Source organism: Onychostoma macrolepis, chromosome 08 (assembly GCF_012432095.1).
Source record: "Onychostoma macrolepis isolate SWU-2019 chromosome 08, ASM1243209v1, whole genome shotgun sequence".
NCBI lineage: Eukaryota > Metazoa > Chordata > Actinopteri > Cypriniformes > Cyprinidae > Onychostoma > Onychostoma macrolepis.
In genome coordinates this window covers 21,747,153-21,768,236 of record NC_081162.1, presented here as the reverse complement: position 1 = coordinate 21,768,236, position 21,084 = coordinate 21,747,153, and the positions used below count along the sequence as shown (strand labels likewise).

At 35.0% G+C, this 21,084-nt stretch overlaps 2 protein-coding genes across 2 annotated transcripts; one reads left to right on the top strand and one right to left on the bottom strand.

Annotated features, from left to right (window-relative positions):
• The first annotated feature begins 62 nt into the window (after positions 1-62).
• Positions 63-13,551, top strand: lonrf1l (LON peptidase N-terminal domain and ring finger 1, like). Its single transcript, XM_058785642.1, has 12 exons — positions 63-824; positions 2,442-2,557; positions 4,491-4,613; positions 6,299-6,499; positions 6,618-6,843; positions 7,174-7,282; positions 8,195-8,309; positions 8,886-9,007; positions 9,310-9,468; positions 9,547-9,709; positions 10,410-10,562; positions 11,974-13,551. The coding sequence occupies exons 1-12, from the start codon at positions 200-202 to the stop codon at positions 12,130-12,132; spliced, it is 2,271 nt and encodes a 756-aa protein (XP_058641625.1). The 5' UTR covers positions 63-199; the 3' UTR covers positions 12,133-13,551.
• Positions 13,552-14,196: 645 nt separating this feature from the next.
• Positions 14,197-20,737, bottom strand: cabp4 (calcium binding protein 4). Its single transcript, XM_058785285.1, has 7 exons — positions 20,688-20,737; positions 20,412-20,604; positions 17,432-17,462; positions 16,508-16,651; positions 15,793-15,902; positions 15,471-15,618; positions 14,197-14,327 (listed from the first exon to the last, which is right to left on the bottom strand). Exons 1-7 carry the CDS (start codon positions 20,720-20,722, stop codon positions 14,299-14,301), a joined length of 690 nt encoding a protein of 229 aa, XP_058641268.1. The 5' UTR covers positions 20,723-20,737; the 3' UTR covers positions 14,197-14,298.
• Between the last annotated feature and the right edge of the window lie 347 nt (positions 20,738-21,084).

Sequence of the window (21,084 nt, the reverse complement as noted above, 5' to 3'; positions counted from 1 at the left end):
ACTCAAGAGTTTTGTGTTTTGTAATGCGCCTCGGCAGCCAATAGACGCGCTCGCTGTTGCGCACGTGATGCTATTTTTACGTAACTCACGGACAAAACGACTGTATGTTCAGGACCGCGAGTCAATACGTTCTTCTGTACCGAGAACTGTAAGAATGCTTTGACATTTTTTAATTTATTTTTCGGTGGCGTATCTGTGAATGTCACTCGCAAGCATGTCGTTGCGAAGACTAGACCAAGAATATGCTTTGGAGGAAAGAGGGAGTTTTTTTATAGCATCTGAAACGGACGGCGACTGGGACGAGGAAGACCGTGTTGATCACCGTCAACTAGTTTTATCGAAAGCTGATGCTTTAGCGTCGGAAAATCGTCTCAAAGAGGCTGTCGATATGTTTTCCATGGCTCTCCGATATGGCCCAGTCCGGCCGGACCAGCTGAGCAGTTTAGCCGAATGCGTTCTGCGCAACTTCAAGAAGAAATCAGAAGAGTCCTCAGCAAAAAGTGAGCCAAACTGGACACCGGATTGTGAATCCGACTGCCCTGGCTGTCATAGTTTCTTAGCCGAGCCCGTGACGGTGACTTGTGGACATACGTATTGTAGGAGATGTATACAGCATTGCACTTTTTCCAAATGCAAACTGTGCAGTGAAGACATTAGGAGGAGGCCTGGGGATCCCCGACTGAATGTGATCCTATGTGGACTTTTAGAGAAATGGTTCCCTGAAGACGTGAAAAGAACTAAATGTATTGGGGAAGCTGAAACCCTGTTGAAGAGTAAACAGTACGACGATGCTATTGCACTAACGAGTCAGTTTTTAGAATCTGGTAAGTTCACATCCTTGTCTGTGTCTAAAGATATTTACTAACCTGACAATAACGCCACTAGCAAAGTAACAACGTCTTATATTGTTTATTAAAAGGGTACGAGGGTGGACAGAGTTCCACTGACCAACATTTGGATTGACAGCCGTAACTTATGTATAAGCCCCGCCCTCAGTGATCATGTAACTGGCGAGTGCCTGTATTACAAAACGCGTTCGCACGGCGCATGCGCACTCGGCACGCGTTGTGTAAGGCAGGTCGTGACACAGAGTGTTTTGTAATCTGAGGCAAACTGAGTTTGATAATAACAAGTAGAACTATATGTAATAGCCACAATGTTTAGGTGTTTGGTGTTTATTCAATACAGAGATGCCTAAGGGCTGTTTAATGTTCTGTCCTGTTGCCTAAATACTAAAAATACAATACATTTGTTGCATTTGTTAAGCAACAGCTGGAATTTGAAATGGCTGCAATGTCAAAGTAGGGCAAAATGGTCATTTATACTTGATGTATTTTATCCAATTTTTTTAACAAGACCCTACAGAAAAAAGATAGATGGATATATTTTAAAAATATATTTAGTTTTTTAAGTGAAAATATAAAATTGGACCCCAAAATTATATCCTAGACACAGAAGGCCCCATTTTTACCTATTGTATGTTGTTACTAGCATTATTATTGTTATATCTAATACTTATTGTTATTCATGGGGCTATTATTTAATAATATGGAAAATTACATGTACATTTCAGACATGTTTACTTTTCATTAGAATGTATAGGCAAATTGAGTGAAATTATTCAGTTTGATTTCATAGTGTTGCTATTATAACATATGTTTAATTAATTTAAATATGTAAATATTATTATGCCTCTATATAAGTTATAGAACAAATGTACCTTTCTGATGGGTGTCTTTTACTGGGATTCTGCTTTGTCTGTCATCAGTTATTCAACTAAATTGTCAAAGCACAATTTTAAATAGACTAGTAGATTTTGTATTTTACATTAATGACACAAATATTAATAAGAATGATATCAAAAGTCACTTATACATTCTGTGAAAGTTTAGCCAAGGGGGCTTCTTGCCCCACAGTGTTTTATTTGTACTGTTGATTCATGAAAATCTATCATCTTTAAGCGGTTGACAGGAAATATTTGATGATGTTGATGAAGTTACATAACAGCTACATAATGTCAGAACCTTCTGCCCACTCTACACAAAAATTGGGACACTTCCTCTTTGATAACCCTCTGTCACATTGTATTCTTGATGCGTATCTTGATGAAAGTGTTGGTTCAGATCCATGAAGTCCCTGAACGTATCACAGAGAGTCAGTGTAATCAGAGTGCGGTAGTCTCATCTCTCCTAGTGTGTCCTCATTTGCCCTTGTGAAAAAAGGCTGTGCTGCTGCAGTGTCACATCCTCTCTCCCTTTATTCCTGTAGCATTTCAGTGCACAAATGTCTCCTTGGTCTACTGATCTTACATATTTAATCTATGCCATTTGAAGTATTGTAATAATATCATAATGCTTGTCAGACAGACTTAAATAAGTGGTAGTTAGAGCTGTGCTTTTGTGTTTTGTCATGGTCTCTAACTGATTCTCTCTTTATCTCAGACTCTAGTAACGTGTGGGTGCGGGTGTGCCATGCCGAGGCTCACAGAGGACTGAAGCAGTACCGTCAGGCTTTAGAAAACTGGGAGTCCTGCCTGATCGCTACCCCATCCCCAGAGGTACGTTGATGAATTTTCCTATCACGTACTGCCACAGATGACTAATTTACAGTACATCAGTATGCTTTTGCACAGATTTAAGTACACTGTAAAAAATCCAACTTTCGAAACGTTCTACTAAGCAATGTAAAAAAGTAGCCTGAACAAATAATTTTTAGTAGGAGAAGTCAGTTTAATTTTTTGTGTGAAGTTGAACTGAACAAAAATACTCTAAACATGTCGCTAGCAAAGGTTTTTTTGTTCCCAGCATGCATTGCAGCTTAAAAACATTTTATGTTAATTATTATTAAAATATTATAATTGTTTTAAATTTTACTGGCTTAATTTATGCTGCTGCTGCTGTTGTCACTGTCAGTTAGCTCTCATGTGGATCAGAGTTCATATTTTTACTGATTTAAAATTTGTTGATCCTCACCATGGTTGAGAATCGTGTGCTGAGGTACTGTATATGTGCATCTCATTGCATCTTGTTAAATGCATTTGTCTATCAGCATAAATGTTTGCCTTTAGTTTAAGAGGAGAATACTACCCATATTATGTAGAAGGTTTTGAAAATAAACAAAAATCTAAAGGAAAAAGGATTGTTAAAAAAGATTAACATTGCTAAATGCTAAAAAATCTTTGGTTGCTCTGACAGATCTTTTATCACTCAGTAGACTGACATTTATTCCTTAGATGAACTAAAGTTTTCAAGTTGTCGGTTGCTAGTTGAGTTAACTTAAGCTGACTGCGATAGGTTGCCTTATTTTTTTTGAGTTAGGTCAACTTTTTTTTTTTTTTTACAGTGTAGTTGGATTGTTGCTTTAAAAACAGGTGGCAAACTTAAGTTTCCAAATGTTATAGCCATAACTCAAAGGATAAATGCTTGGCTATAATATATTTAGATGTTTTGTTTTTGTTTTTTCTCAGTTACAATAATAGCTGTTAGTTATACTGCTATAATGTAACTCTATAACGCCTATAAATTCATGTATACACATTTGTTGAACTCCTCTAGGACTCTTTACTTTTTATTTGCTTAATGTTTTTAATGAAGTGAGACCAGATTGTTTTTTTTACTTTTAATGATTTTCTTATTGACATAAAAATAAATTAATATAAACAATCACGTAGTTAGTCAATATAATGGTAACAATATAAATATAAAGGAACAAATGTGGCTTGTTTTAGAAATTAAACAGACAAATTTGAAAAATTGATATAGTTTATTTATTTGCTATTTCTGTTATTCACTTGTTGCTTGCTATGAATATAGTTGTGTTTATAAGCAATCACTCAATCAATCATACACTTTTGCTTTAAAACAATGATAATAAGTGCAAAACATTACTCGCTTGTTTACAGTATTCTTAATTACAAAATCTATATTTCCCAAATAGAGAATGTTACCATGGTGACATATTTAATCAGCAGATTTCACAACAATAATGCTAATTATTATGTCACAGAAAAGGGCTATCGGATTCATATTATTCAGTCCTGCTTTTTTGTAGATTCTTGACCATACATGAGTTTGAATGTTTTTCTTCTTCAGTACTGATGATTGCTATTCATTTGAAATGGGAATTTCAGCACCTTCTTTTCTGACCTATATTTGTTAAATTAGCTCAGTTTTTACTACATTTATTTTGGTCTTGTGTTGATATCGGAAAACCCGTTGAGGGGATGTAGTTGTGTTAAACACATGATTAAGGTATAAAGGATGTTTGCCAAGCTGACAAGTGAGATAAGGAGATACAGACAGGTAGGGATAAGGCAGAGATGTGGGTCACTCGAGTGTGTATTTATCTCAGAGTGTCTAGCTCTGTTATTAGCATGAGGCCATTAACATGACTAGACTCTCAGTCCCATTCAAGTCAGATTAACCCAAAAACAGCATCTGTGCTACTGGGAGCTCTATTCACTCTGATATGTCTCTCTCTCTCTCTTGCAGGGATATTTCCAGAAAGCAAAAATTCTCCAAGAGATGGGTCATGTAGATGACTCTCTGCAGGTCTTCCTTCAGTGTTTGGCATTGGATGAAAACTTCCATCAGGCCAAACAAGAGGTGGAATTGGTGAGATTAATTTCTGCTTTTGTAGTTTAAATCAGTGGAAATGATAATGAAAATTGCACATTACGTTACCAACTTGAATTTCAGTATCGATACTTAATTGATATTTTAGAAAACAAATAAACACCCTCAGATGACTGATGAAATAAGCTAGGCATCATCTCAAATTGGTATTATTTTACTCAATATTATATTTTAATTTATTTAATTCATATTTTAATTCATATTTTTTTATTTCATTTATAATTTGTCTAGTGGAAGTTGTAGCAACCTTTGCTTACAGCATCATTAAGTTGTCTGATATGCATGTGGGTTTATCAGGTATTTTGTTTATTCAGGACCATATAAAGCCATGTGTTGGCACAGTAGGTATGGTCTCACGATACTCAGTGTTGATTAATATTGTAGGTCAGAGGGTCAGTGCACTGGAGACAGAACTGTTCTTTGTTCAAGATACAGTTTTAGTTTGTGTTCTTAAAGGTCAACTTATTGTAATGTGCTGGGGCCAAACTGCTGTTTTGTATCAGTTATGGACCATAATTAAATTATGTAAGATAATTATTACTGATGAAGCCTTGTGACTTTCTGCCTAAGCCCACAGAAAGACGAAGAAAGTGCGCTGTGAGCGTTGCATAATGTGTATCTTTCAGAGTGTGTGTGTGTGTGTGTGTTTACAGAAGGCTTAAAACGCACTCCCTTATGTAATTAGGTGCCTTTCTTTGGCCTACATTAAGACTGAGATCTATTTTAGAGTAGAAATCATGATCTCTCAATAACATTAACAAAGACTGGTGTCTTAAATAACAGTTATGAGGCATAAGCGTTGGGAAAGCGGAGTGTATTTTAAAAGACTCAACTCATCCTCTGTGTGATCCGTTTGTTTTATTGCCCTCTGGGAGACGATTTTTAATGCCTAGAGCAAAGACAAATATTTATAAAAGATCCTTTGTACCTGCTGCAATCGGATTTATTAACCAAAAAGTGTGATTCAGTGTTATGGTTTTGTAGTATGTGTTTGTATGTGTATTTGGCTTTCGCTGGTGTGGTCAAAGACAAATTTCAACCATGGTTGACAATAAAGATGGATTGTATTGTATAACCACTAGCTAGAGGCGCCTAATTCCTACCATCTATTTATCTTAATTTGAACGGAATGCAGCAAGATTAGTTGTGTACAACATACCGTTTTAACGGTTTGGCGTCATAAGATTTTTTTCTTTCAAAATGTTTTTGAAAGAAGTTATGCTCATCAAGGCTGCATTTTCATTGATCAATAATAGACTAAAGACAATAATGTTGTGAATTACTATTATTACAGTTGAAAATAACTGTTTTCTATTTTAGTATATTTAAAAATGTAATTTATTTCTATGATGACAAAGCTGAATTTTCAGCATCGTTACTCCATTCTTCAGAGTCACATGATTCTTCAGACGTCGTTATAATATGCTGATTTGGTGCTCAAGAAACATTTCAAGAAATTTTTTGTGGAAACTGTGATACATTTTTTTCAGGAAGTAGAACATTTAAAAACATTTATTTGAAATAGAATTTTTGAAAAGTATTAATTAAAAAAATAAAAAACTTTGAATGGTACTGCATATAAGAGTGTATATTGTCTATATTGTCTTCTAAACCTCTGTTAAACTGCCTGTTTTTGTTTCATCTTTTTTGTTCTTCATCTTCAGATCTTGCATGACCTGTTGGCTCCGGCCTGTGATAATGTCAAGGTTGGTTTGAGAGAGACAACCCACAACACTTCCTCACACTTACGCAGTAAAACCCTGGTGTCCGAGGGCCAGGATCGAGACCAGCAGACCCAGTTGCAAGCCCAGCACCAGTCTGACACACAGGCAGCATCTCCCCACCAGCCCCCTACAACCTCAGAGGTTTGCTGATCACCCTTTAGCACCTTGTATTTTAAATGAGCTTTAGAAATAGATCTCTAGTTAGCTGTGACATTAGCGGTTCTTAATACTTTAACACCTCATTTTTCTATGTCTGCAGAAACCAGGTCGGTCTGAAAGTCTGGAGCGCTCTGGCCTGAGTAGAGCTCACTCACTTCGTGCTCACGGGATAGCAGGAGCTGTAGAGGAGGGACTTAAAAGAGTTAGCTCTGCCCCTCAGTTGGGTGACCCAGAAAAAGGCGTGCTGCTAAAGAGGAAGCTTTCTGTGTCTGAAGCAGGGCCTGGCGTGGCTTACAGCCACAGCAGTAAATATAAAAAGCAAGTAGGTAAGTCGTCTCGCCTGATACGAACGTGATGCCAAAAACAAGGTTGAAAAGCCACACAAATACTGTATTGACTGCACATCTGAACATTTTTATGACAGCCAAACTATAATGTAGCTGGTGGTTTTCCAATGACTGATTACTCCACTTTCTGTTCAGGCAACCTAATGATCAGTCAGTGTTTAAAATATGTAAATTTTTGGGTTTGCCTTACTTCCGCTGGCACTGTGAGCAGAATGCATTGCTATCATTAGCTGAAAATGTCTGCAGTTTGAGTTTGCCCTAAATAAAGTGGTGTCCTCATCTCTCCGCTCTTCAACCTTTCTCCTTCAGCGACTGCCAGTGCAGCTACTCCTGTGGTTACTGAGGAAACCAAGTCCCATCGAACCTTGCCAAAATACTTGCTGGACCCAAATGATTTTGAATGCTCTCTCTGTATGAGGTGAGGAAAAAGTGTGTTTCTAGAGTCAAATCAACTAAAAGCCTAATAAAGAAGAAAAGGAGGAAAGTACAATTACTCAGTGCACTGTTTCTCCCATATTAGCTTTAGAATAAATAATATAAAATAAAAATATCTCTTGCAGAGTTTTCAGTTACTTTAAATGTATTTGTTTTTTTTATTTTGTTACTATGTTGTATAATGTTAATATTTGATTGAATGTGTTAAATAGCAAAATAGTTTCTAAAAATATATATTTTATGAAAAAGCTTGACATTTCTTTAAGAATTCTCAATTATTTTAAATTGATTTAATTGTTTTGTAAATTAATATTTTAAATGTTTAAATATGTTTAAATGTTCATATTTTATATAATGTCAAAATGTAACTTTTAAAAGGAATGTTTTTAATAGCAAGTTATTAATTTATTAATCAACATTTCTTGCAGAATTCTCAATCGTTTTAAATTGACTTGATTAAAAAAGTTTATATTATTATAAGTTTATAATATTTAATATAATGTCAAAATGTGGCTTTTTATGTTTTGGTAGGTTTCTGTTTTGGTATCAAAATTGGTAGCTGGATTCACAAGATTTCACTGTTATTTGATATCAGCTACTTTTAACTTGGTATTTTGAAGACTGTGGCATTGTCCACTTGTGATAAGACTTGAGATGGATTTTAAAAACCAGTTGTAAACAGGGTTTTAGAATAGCTTATTTTACAAATTACATAGTGCATGTATAGAAGACACTAATAGAGCCTGTAATGTTTACCTCAGAAAACAAAAAGCCTCAGCTGCCAGAGGACAGGTTCATATATGTGTCAGTGAATGCGTACTTGCTTTCACCCTGAAATTGAAAGTGTCAGTCATTGTTTAATATAGCTCAAGATCATCTCCTGTCTCTTTTCTAGATTATTTTATCAGCCAGTCACGACACCCTGTGGCCACACATTCTGCAAAAACTGTCTGGAGCGCTGTCTAGACCACAATCCCCAGTGCCCTCTCTGCAAAGAAAGCCTGAAAGAGGTTTGTCTCAAAATCACAGACTGCATTTGAATGGCAAGCAAAAATCAACTAATTATAATAGCATTCAGAGCTCAACAAGGTTTTTTTTTTTTCATAAGGTAAAATTTATTATTTAAATAAATTATATTAATTCATAAAATTGTGTTTTATTATATTTTATTTTAATAAGTTTAGTTTATTTAAGATTTAGCACCATAGTTTTTTATAAAAAATATTAAAACTTTTCATAATTAAAATAATTTATATACTCCTTTTTTTGTATTTAATTTATATTTATAGTCCATAACCATTTCTGCTAAAAGTGATTACATAGTATCCTAACATTACTGATTTCTTTATAATTTTCATTTTAACTAATGCTTTCAAGACTATCACAAGTTTCACACTGACTTCAGACCATTCTGTGATCCTTACTGTTGTGCACTGTCATGGCTTTTTATACATTGTTTGATACTTTCAAGTACATTTTAAATGACTTTTGCATTAGTAACCAATCCAATTCTTTCTGCACTTCTCTTCTTCCTCATCTTCTCTCTCTTGCGGTTCTCTTCCTCCTCTGTTTGATTCTTCATACAGTATCTCGCATTCAGAAAGTACACAATCACACAAGTGCTGGATAACATCATTAAGCAGTATCTATCCAAGGAACATTCAGAGAGACTGAAGCTGCATACAGAGGAAACAAAAGAGCTCTCAGAGTAAGTTTACACAACTGCTTCATTTGTGGCTCATCCAATCAGATTCATCATTTTGTTTTGAAGCGTTACAGAATGTGAAGCTGCTTTTGCACTGATGGCAGACTTGATATTCATTCATTCATCTATCCAGTTCCAAATAAAAGAGAAAAATAAAAAAATGAGATGTACCTTTCATTTGTACAGTATTTAATTCAGTGAATTATATCACACTGTGATATGATATGGGATATTTGCATAAGTCCTTATATCTAATCTACAAATCACACTCAATCTCTTCTCTATGTTATTTGTCTTTCCCCCAGTTTAACAAAGAATGTGCCCATCTTTGTTTGTACCATGGCCTACCCCACTGTGCCTTGCCCCCTTCATGTGTTTGAGCCACGATACCGTCTCATGATCCGACGCTGCATGGAAACCGGGACACGTCAGTTTGGCATGTGCATCAGTGACCCCCAGAAAGGGTAAGTGTGTGCTTATATGTGATCTCCTGGGACCGTGAGTGGATTGTGTAGCTGACTTGTATTTTATGATATATGAAGGTTTGTGGACTACGGCTGCATGCTCCAGATCCGCAGTGTGCATTTCCTCCCAGATGGGCGCTCTGTTGTGGATACAATCGGAGGAAAGAGGTTTCGCGTCATTTCACGTGGAATGAGAGACGGATACTGTATTGCCAACATCCAGTATCTGGAGGATATGAAAGTATGAAAGTATTTTTTTGATTACTGTATTGTAGAAGAATGCATGAAAAGAATGTTTAATGTTATTGTTGAGCATTCAGGGCTCAACAATAACAATATATAATATACTATAAATACTAAATATAATTTAGTTTATTTACCATAGGTTTCCAAGTATGAAACATTATTTAAATTTTTTTTAAAAAAAAAAAAAATGAAGCCAACTAATTTTTTTTTGTTATTAATTTGTAGTTTTATTTAAAGATTTTAGAAACATTTATGCTAAGAACATTTACTAAAATTTTAGCACCATAGTTTTATAAGTAGTAAAAAATCACAAAGAATAAAGCCAACTAATAGTTTTTTATAAACATTTTTGCTAAGAAATGATTAGAATTTATGTCCTCTTGTGTGGAATGAAATCAAATATCTGGAGGATATAAAAGATTTTTAGATTACTGTAATGTAGAGGAATGTTGGAAAATATCTGTCTATATATAGTTATGATAGCATTCAGAGCTCAACAATAAGGATTTTTTTTTTCTTTAATTAGGTAGTTATATAAATTTTTATACTTTTACATTTTTATATTATGCAGGAAAAGAAATATCTTGTTTGGAAACCACATGTCCTTCTACAGTTTATGTTGACCAGAATTTAAATTAAACTTAAAGAGACCGTATTAAAAAAACTTGAGAATTGATCAATTTTGTGCATTGTAGGTCAATGATGAGGAGGATTTGGAGAAGCTACAAGTGTTACACGATCAGGTGTACGACCAGGCCCGTAAATGGTTTCAGAACCTAGAAAACCGCTTCCGGAACCAGATCCTGCAGCATTTTGGGCCAATGCCAGAGAGAGAGGCTGATATCCAGGTATTTCCCGCTCTGTTAAAATCCCTACTACTGAAAGAAGCTCTGTCTCTCTCCTTTATTTGCCCTGAAGCTGTCTGGATGGGAGGAAGTAGGTCAAAGTGCATTCAGGGTTGCGTTTGCATAAGTGCTGTTACATCATAAATGTGTCAGAAAGAACGGAAGTGAATCCGGCAGCTCTCGCAAACGCGCACACACTGTCTGGTAAGCATATTAGTGTGTTGTCCCAAAGAGAGGCGCCATGCTTTGAATAATAACGGAGGGAGGTTATGGTTGTGTAAGCTTCATGAACGTAACCGAGCTTTATGGTCGATTTGAAGGGCCTGACCTGTGATTCCTGAGTACAAATAGGATTTGTACAGATGTTCAAGCTAGTTTCATCAGCATTTAGTTTAGCTCATCGTTTCTCTTTTACAAAAAGAAAGCCTGATATTAAAGGGGTCATATTATGAGGAATCATAATTTCCTTGATTTTTTTCAGATTAAAGAAAAGTTTAATGTTCTGTGTAACTGAGAATTTCCTCTTGAGTTGAAAAAGAGCTGTAAAACGTCACATCAGTGGTGTTCAGAAACTTGATCTGCCTGCTGTTGAGTTAAAAAGGTGGAAGCAGGACTGAATAATACCAATACCAATGAGCCGAAAATAATTTTTATATAATTATTTGTTTTTTCTTATGTTATGGATAACCGAGAATCAGATATTAAAATTAAATAATATTTTGTCAAAATAAATTAAGAAAAAAAAAATTTCAGTAGTTTTAGGCTAGGCATCACGACATTTTAATGTAAAGTATAACTATTAATTGAATTGACATTAGCTAAATATTACATTTAATAGTGTTTTTAAATTTTTTTTTAAAGAAAATTAACTTTAAGTGAGTATTAGATGCAGTGTTGTTATTGTTACCTAAAACTATTAAAAATTGGTTTTTGTTTAAGTAAAATAAGGCTGAAATAAAATACAATATAAATATTAGATGATGAAAAATTTTAAACCTAAAAATATTTAACAAAAATTACAAATGTTGCCTTGGCGAAGTGAAATAGAATAAGTTTAGGTTGACATACTAAAATTACTAAAACTAAAACTGAAATAAACATAAATGAAAGCTAAGCAGAAATATTAAAAAAATCTGAATGAGAATGACAAGCACATAAAATTACTAATATTTAAAATAAAATTAAAATAAATAAAAGCTAAAATAATCAAATTTCTGTAAATAATACTGACGGTAAAGGTAATCTAAATGTAAAACAGAGGAAAAGAGCATGCACAATTAAATATCTAATATTGGCTGAAATATATTTCCAGTAGAACCATTAAGGTACTGATATATTGTGCGTCTCTAGGATATGACTCCTGAAATGTACACATAAGACACTAACACTCTCTCTTTATTTCTTTGTTTTCAAGGCCACACCTAATGGTCCAGCATGCTGTTGGTGGCTGCTAGCTGTTCTTCCTGTGGATCCACGTTACCAGCTGTCTGTCCTTTCCATGACAACACTAAAAGAGCGGCTAGTCAAGATCCAGCACATCCTCACCTACCTGCAGAACCTTTCCAGCGACTAGAGCTTCCACAAAGAACTCTGTTTCCACCAGCTAATGTCTGTGTCCTTCTGCTGGCCAACATGCAAACACTCTATGGTGCTGACTGATGAAGAACTAATGAGAATTCAAGGAGACTCCACTGACAGCTCGACACAGATTTCTATCTGTGGGCTTAGATGTAATTCATGCCCAGAGAGTTATAAGAACAAAGTGTTTTTCGTTGTTTCATAGCGATCTGTTCATCACCATCTGACTTTTCTTTGTGCGGATCTCTCTAGTATTTATTGTTAAACAGCCTGTCCGTTCTCATTTAGGAGAAACAATCTACTTCAAATAACTTTTCCGTCTAATGCCCATAGCCTCCATACAGTGCTTTGAGGGCAGAAATATTGCTGGAGAGCATTTTTCAACATGATCACGCCATGCTTTGTGTGTGTGTGTGTGTGTGTGTGTGTGTTGAAGTTACAGGGAGCAACTGCAAAAACTAAATCTTCAAGGTAGATTTTTGGTCACCAAGGTAGAAGGCAAGACCATTTTGAATATCTTTTCTTCTTAACTTAATACTCTGGAAAAACAAAAGCAGAAATATCGCTTCCGAGCATCCAGCAGAGCTTTCGCACAAGAAGTCGCTGTCGCACAACAGCTGAGTTGCCTAAGACAGAGAAAACTCTGACGATGCACTTATATTAATTTGTGTTACTTTTGCAGTAATGGACGTTAATGATGCTTGCACTGTCCCGTCCTGTCTCAGAGATGGGCACGAGGCTGTTTAGCATAGATTTATTTCTGCCGGGGAAATAATTAGGACTTCCAAATATCTCGATAGTTTAGTTTCAGACGTATCATTCATTTGCTGTGGGTTTGCTTTGGTCAGTCAAAACAGCAAAATCAACATGTCAACATATTGCAAGTGTCTCTGTTAGTTACAAGCTGCTCTGTCAAATACTTTAGAAGTCATTTTTAAGAATGATGCTGAGATATTGATGTATTTTATTTGTGTAAACAAAGGGAAACTTGCAATATTTTGACAGATGTACACAAGTAAAAAAACAAACTACCGTCGGATGCAACCAGCACCATACTGAAAGGAGACCCAGCAAGCATTCTGCGTATTGGCAGTTATGAATGCTAACTCACTAGCTCATACCTGTGTGGTGCTTGTTGTGTGCAGACTAACTTTTGCCTTATAATACCTTGTTGCATTCTGCTCCTATGGTATAATGCATCGGCTTGGGTTTTGCATTCCTGTTGATGGAGAATTAATTCTGTGGTTTAATTTACATTTGCCTCTTGGCCAAAATCCTTTCAGTGTGTAAAATATGTCAGTTAATGGATTTGTTGTATGTAAATCATTTTGTTTTGAAAAATAATTTTTTTACAGCTCTGCTCAAATATTTAAGTTGTCAATTTTCAAATAAAATGCACATCTTTTTCATTGTATCTGTGTTTATTGTATTATTATTATTATTATTATTATCTATCCATTTTCCAAACCACTTGCAGGGATGCTGGAGCCTGATTCATTATTTATTATTATTATTTTTATTAGATAAAAATAATTATTATTATCATTCTTATAATTAATATAATATTAATACATTATTATTATTATTATCATTAATTTTCTTTTTACTGACAATTATATTATTACTACTATTATTAGATAATAATTAACAAATATTATTATTATTATTATCAATCCATTTTCGAAACCACTTGCAGGGATGCTGGAGCCTGATTTATTATTATTATTTTTATTAGATAAAAATAATAATTATTATAATTTTATTATTAATTTAATATTAATACATTATTATTATCATTAATTGTCTTTACTGACAATTACATTATTACTACTATTATTAAATAATAATTAACAAATAACATTATTATTATTATTATCGTTACCTATATCCTCCACTAGGTCGCAGCAGTGTCACTGGTTGTGCAACAACAGCATGTTTCATAACTCGCAGACTTGTTGTCCTGTTCTTAATACTTATTAGATAATCCACCGTCCCGCATTGAACAACCAGAACATTCTCCCACAGTTTCAGACCTTTATTGAATACAAATACATACTCTGTCCATTTCTACATAAATATCCGCAGTTTATACACAAGGTATTCAACAATTTGACTGACAGGTTTGACAGCTCTCAGGTATGAAAAAACATCAAACATCCAGCTATCGGAGAGACAGCATCATGACAAACTCTGAAAGAAAACAGAGGCAAAACTGTCAGTTAATGTAAGCTCGTAGTCTTTATTTAGTCGACTAGTTTACTTCGACTACATCTGTTTTCGTGCAGAGAAAGTGTTAGGATTTTCCCTGAAATGTCACTTGAGGGGTTCCGTATGAATCAACGAAATTCGTATGAAAATGGAGATTGAAGCTTGTTTTAGAAATTCACATATCTATCCAATTCTTGAAACACATTCGGCTTGTTTTCTAGAGTTCAAAGTTGGCTCACATACATACAATAAAACTTAATAGAGATAAGGATAAAGATGGCGGGAATTGTTACCTGAGTAAGGTAAGCAGACGCGTTTGTGTTGTGATTATTAAGTCAAGATGAACAAGCTCCTTCGTTTATAACTCATTTTAATTAAAAATCAAGTAAATAAAAAGGTTGCAAGGGGTGTCTGTTACTCCACGGTTGAGGTGAATTTACTCTGTGGGAGTTATAGTGATATATAATGTATGTGAACAGCATAACACTTTATTGTATGGTTGTTTTTTAGGGGGGCACTAACTGGTAAATATCTTAATAACTAACCTAGCAACTGTGGTTAATATAGTACTTTTTGTGTATTTGACAAGGAAAGGGAAAGGGGTTAGGAATAGCTATATGGACAGCAAAAGGTTAAAACAGTATGGCAGTTACCCCTAGAGCAAAGTTAACCTGGTTTTGAAAGTGAGGTCCAATTATAAAAATGTCATTCTGAGGACATGTGAATTTGGTTGAATATGAAAAATTTAGTCAGTCCACTTTTAGTACAAGATTGCTGGTCTCTGTGTGTTCAAATGGGGACAACCTCAGCTTTAAACCTCTTTTTAACCCTCCAGGCTTCACAGATTACCCATATATCCTCAGAAAAGCAGGTCCCAAGAGCCATATTTACTTCAAGTGAAAAGAGGGCTGCTGTTGTTTCATATGCGGGCCACTAGAAAGCGCTCTAAAGTTTTGTTATTGTGATTTGTTGTACACTAGTTAAATGGTTATTGTTTTGCGTTTGTTACAATACAAGTTCCAGCTTATTGTTTGTCTACTGCTCAGTGAGTTGAGCTTGAACCTGTGCTATGATCTATTCCGCTCAACAGAGTAGTACATTCAAAAAGGATGCTGCCTTCCTTACCATCAAAGTCCACGTTCCCATCTCCATTGAGGTCGATGTCTGTCAGAATTTCTTCCAGCTCTCCCTTCTTCAGTTTCTCCCCGAGCAACGTCTTTGTGGACTCCTTCAGCTCCTCAAAGGTGATCCGTCCATCACCGTCACAGTCAAACTAAGAGAGGCAGAGAGGAATGCAGAGTTTAAGAAGATACTAATATCAGTAATATTATTTATGGGTTGGAAAAAGATGCAAGGTAGTGATGTTTTGATGTGGGGTTTTGTTCTCTATTTAATGTACACTATAAAGTGAGCTCCCTTTGAAGGGAAGTTTAGAGTGCATACTCACCTGTTTGAAAGCGCAGTGCAGCTCCCTCAGACCCACCATATGAGCGGTTTCAGCCAGCATCCTGGGCCCCATTAATTCACAGAAATCATCAAAGTCCACATGGCCTCCCCCTTTAACCACAAACACACCACATAGACACAAGTATCTTTACTTTTATGTACTGCTGTTCAGAAATTTGGGGTTGGTTAGATATTTTTATGTTTGTCTCTTATGGTTATCAAGTCTGCATTTACTTGATCAAAAATACAGTAAAAACAGAAATATTGTGAAATAATATTATTCCAATTTATTCCAACTGTTTTCTATTTTAATAGATTTTAAAATGTAATTTATGATGGCAAAGCTGAATTTTTAGCATCATTGCTTCAGTCTTCAATTTCACATGATCATTAAGAAATCATTCTAATATGCTGATTTTCTGTTCAAGAATTGTTTTTTATTATTATCAATACTGAAAACATTTTTGCTGTTTAATAATTTTGTAGAAACACTGATACAGTTTTTTTTTCAGTGTTCTTTGATGAATAGAAAGTTCAAATGAACAGCATTTATTTGAAATGGAAATCTTTTGTAAAAATTAAATGTCTTTTTGATCTGTTTAATGCATCCTTGCTGAATAAAAATATTAACTTCTAAAAAGATCTTACTGACCCCAAACCTTTAAACTGTAGTGTAGGTCAAAAGGTAGAGTATAAATAGAAACACACACACTCACATTTCATTTTTATCTGCTGAATGATCTCAATCAGTTCCATCTCTGTTGGCATGTATCCCATGGTTCTCATGCAGTCTGCGACATCTTTGTAGTGCAAATACCCGTCCTGGTCATAGTCAAACTCTTTAAATGCTACATGCAGCTCTGAACGGAAAAGAAATGTAGTCACATTTAATCACACTGCCAACTTTTCTTCAAATTGCAGTATATAGCATTTGGCTTAGGTATTACTCTGAATGGAGTGTTTTGTGTTTGTTTGTGTGTATACACACACACACACACACACACACATATATACAGTATATATATATATATGTGGGATTTTGTCCCACATTAGTAGTCTTAGTCTTCTTAGATCTATCCCAGTTGTATTATTATTTATTAGTTTAGTATGTAAAATGTATTATTTTTTTATTGTGTTCTGTTGTTAATTATAATGTGCTACTCCTTTTTAATTTACATGTTTATTTAATGTTAATGAAATTACAAAATCACACAGATCAGGTTTTTAAATTGACTTTAGACACACTTTTGTAACAGGGTAGCTAAAATTACAAATCTTGTATACAGTAAAATCTTTCAGGAAACAAAAACTTTATGATTGCATTAGGACATTTACATTATGCCACATACTGTACCAGTTATATAATCTATAGGACCGTGCGGCTTAAGCGGGTATAGGACCATCAGCACAGGCTGACTCACTGCTCTGGCATTATTAATGCTGCTTACGTCTCCATCCTCTGTACGCCATTCACCATTCATGACAATACCAATCCATTTTTAATCAAATTTATTTGTGTCAGATGTTATTGAATCTTGTCAGTTATTTATCTTATGCTGAATGTGTTGTAGCAATTGTATTGTGTCTGTCTAGGTGCTGTGCACTGGCTCGGATATTAAATATGCATGTTCTGTACATACCATCTAGTTCCTCTGGCAGTAAATCTCTGTCCTGGTGAAAGTAAATGGGAAAGAGAGAGAGCGAGAGAGAGGTAGAAGGACAAGAGAGATGAGAGAGCAAAATGACAATGAGGAAAAAAAATCGTGACACAAAAACATCTAAATATGGAAATTATTACAGCATGAGAGCTGAACGTCCTTAGAGACATCGCCCATTTTTAATCACTAATAACTGAGGTTTATGTTAGCACGCTTATCAAAGCTGCTCAGTGGCACAATGACGCATAGAGTAGGGTGGGGGGGGGGGATTGTATAATTGGATTACACCATAACATGCCCTACCATGCCTCACGTCAACGCTCATACAAACAAAGAACGGCAGAAAGATTCAGGGGGAAAAATTTACTTGTTTTGCAAACATAAAATACGTATGTGGTTAAGGGGCGATGTGTATTAACTTAATATTCAGGAAAAAGAGAAAGAACGTTTAGGAGAGAAACGGTTTAAAAACTATATTATTGCTGTATTTCGTAAATAATATCCTCGAATGCAGCTTTATTTAGATTCATGCATATATGCATGCTTTAATATGTTAAAATCATACAAATACACATGCTTATACACTATACAAATAAAGTTGACTTGAATGTTTGACTTAATTGCAAACAAATATGCAGTATCTTCTAGCACTTCCAGAAATAGATGCATATGTAAGGCATAAACATACAAATGCATTGCATGCATGTTTATTAGTTGTTGTTTTTTTTCATGCAACATTTTTTAAGCAAACCCAGCCTGTAGCTTGGCTGTATAGTGAAAAACAGATTTTGCACAGTCTTTGACATTACAGTGATTTATTGAAAACATTTTGACCCAATAGCGTCATGAAATGAAATTTCAAGCAATTTAAAATTTCAGTTTTAAGCAGGTTTTCGGAACGCTCTTCTGTATTACAAATCCAATGTTTTTGTTCTCGTAGTAAAAAACATGGGTCCAAATTAACCTAGCATGAAAGTTACCTAAAATAAATCTGTCTGGTTCACATCATAAGGTGATTTTGGCCTGTCCCACATGTTGCTTGGGCCCCCTGGAGTCTTGGCTTTCTTAACTGTATCTAAATTGTATTTATTATTTATCAGTTTAGTATTTTATATGTATTTATATGGTATATGTTAGTATATGTTATTTTATTATCTTTCTTGTCTTCCATATAGCACATTAAACAGATAGTGCTACCCCAAACTCATACTATTGATTGAGCCAGTGTTTCTGTGTCAGATTGGTCTGGAATAATCTTTGAATTGCTTACTTTCTACATATAAAGTATTTTAACATCAAAACAAATGACACGCATCAACTTTAATTTCACCTAACGACAGTGTTCCTGCGCTTGGCCAACTAGATAACATTTGTAACTGTGATGTTAATCCAGTGTGGCATGGGTATGTATATTAAAACTTTTACTAATTGATTTGTAAAGCTGGTGCCCAAGGACATTGCTGTCTTTCAAATGTTTCATTCACTGCATTCACTGGACTTTTGACCTCCAAATTCCCTAAAAACACACATTTATTATTAAAAATAATGCATTACTCATAGACTTCTCTGGCAGAGGTAGCGGTTATGCAACTTGGTGAGTTGCTTCAGGCTATTTACCCTCGGATATATGCTAATAGGATCCCTTGTCTATCTGTTTTTATTTCATTCATCCCTCCAATCCTGCTGAGCAAAAGCCATGGAGCTTTAGGCTGTGCATACATTGGTATATTCTCCATTTTGTGTTGGAGCACCTTTGTCTTGTTTGTCTCTTAGACTCTATCCATTATCTCTCTCTTACTGTTCTACAGCCTCTCCGTCTTCTGGCTTTCACTGGCTCTCTCTGATCTCCAGACGTACTCTTGAAAATATAATCAAGCGCCTCTGAGTTTAAATGACTATGATTTAGTAAATCATGACAGATTTATTGCGTCAGTTTTAAAAGGAGAAGCAAGATGCTAGCTTAGGTCTGAGCTTCAGTGTACCAAAATAATTTGACTTGGCACGTGTTACTGACCTGATTGAGGTAGTGTGTTGACAGGCAGCAATATTTTCTCAGCAGACGTATCATAGATTATGAACCTGGTTCATGCTAAATAAAGACGCATTGATGTGCCATCCTGGATATATCAGTTTAAATGATGAAAAATATTTCAAACAAACTAGCTAGGACGGCTATAAAAATGTCCATGTGTCTAAAAAACATCTTAAATCATTCTAAGCTAGTTAGCTGGTTTTAGTTGATCTCTCAGGCTGGTTTTAGCCACTTTTCAACCTGATCAGTCTGGAAGACCAACACGCATTAAATCAGCGAAACACCAGCTTGGCCAAGATAGGAGATTATCTTAAACCAGCAATATTTTTTTCAGCAATATGGTGATAATATGGTGCATCGATGGTATCAAATGGTGATACCATGATGCCAAATCAGTGTTGTTGGATAACTGAAATAAAGCTGAAATAAAATAAAATATTACATATTATATTTCAATATATTATAATTTAATATATTATAAGTATTAGATGAAAAACTTGAAATAAATGATTATTAGCATTAGAGATGCTGGATTGGCAAGAACTGAAATATGTTTAAGTTTTTAAAATTACTAAAATTTAAAAAATAAGTAAACAAATGAAAGCCAAATAGAAAAATAAAAAATAATAATGACCAAAACACAAAGTTACTCAAATTTAAACAATGAAACGTTAAAATGTTTTAATTTTTTTTTTTTTACAAATCTGATTTAAAATATAGAATATATTATAATACTATAATGTAAGGGTCATTGCCATATTTAAATGTTGCTCAAAGGTACCTTGAGGAATAGCATGGTATTACCGTAGTATGTTCTGGTTTCTATTTTATTAATTTTGTAATCACCTGTCTAACAAAATTGCAATCATTTAAATGTAGATCACTCGACAAAACCAGCAAGAATCCATATAGAGATCTACTCTAGTTCACCTGTCCAAAGAGAGCGTTGAGGTACGTTGTATATGCCGCAGCAATAGCAGAATTCTGGCTGAAAGATCTACTGCCGCGGCGTCCTTGGCTGCCAGATGAGCCCCTGTGACCTGAGCTCTTCGAGTCTTTGGAGGAGCTACGAAGAGCAGAGCGTGGAGGATGAGCATCTGATGTGGATGGAGGACGAGAGGAGCTGCTAAAGGAAGAGAAGAGCTGTAGTGACCACACCGCACATCACTGCAACCAATGCAAATATTGATTTAGAGCCACCCATACCTTTCTTTTGAAGATGTTTTGCTCCTCTGAGACATGCTAGTAGATAACGAGAAGGAGAAAATGAAGATTTTAGACGTTACTCATGTTGTTCTTTCTCATCTCGTATGCCAGTTTGTCCACATTGACATTGTAGTTACACAATACTTCATGTAACATTCATGCAACCATGTCCAGTCCATTGACGCTGACATGTATAAAACATAACAGTAGCTTTCCAGCCAAGTTACTGCAACCTGTTTTACCCTAGTTTTCAATGGTTTGGCAGAGGCCTGATTCCAGTGGAGAAAATGCCCGGTGGGTCACTTCCTGGCATTATAATAGTCAGAAAGGTCATAGGCTGGAATTACAATGACCATTCCAGATTGCAACAGTTTGATGTTATTGTTTTCCCTTTGTA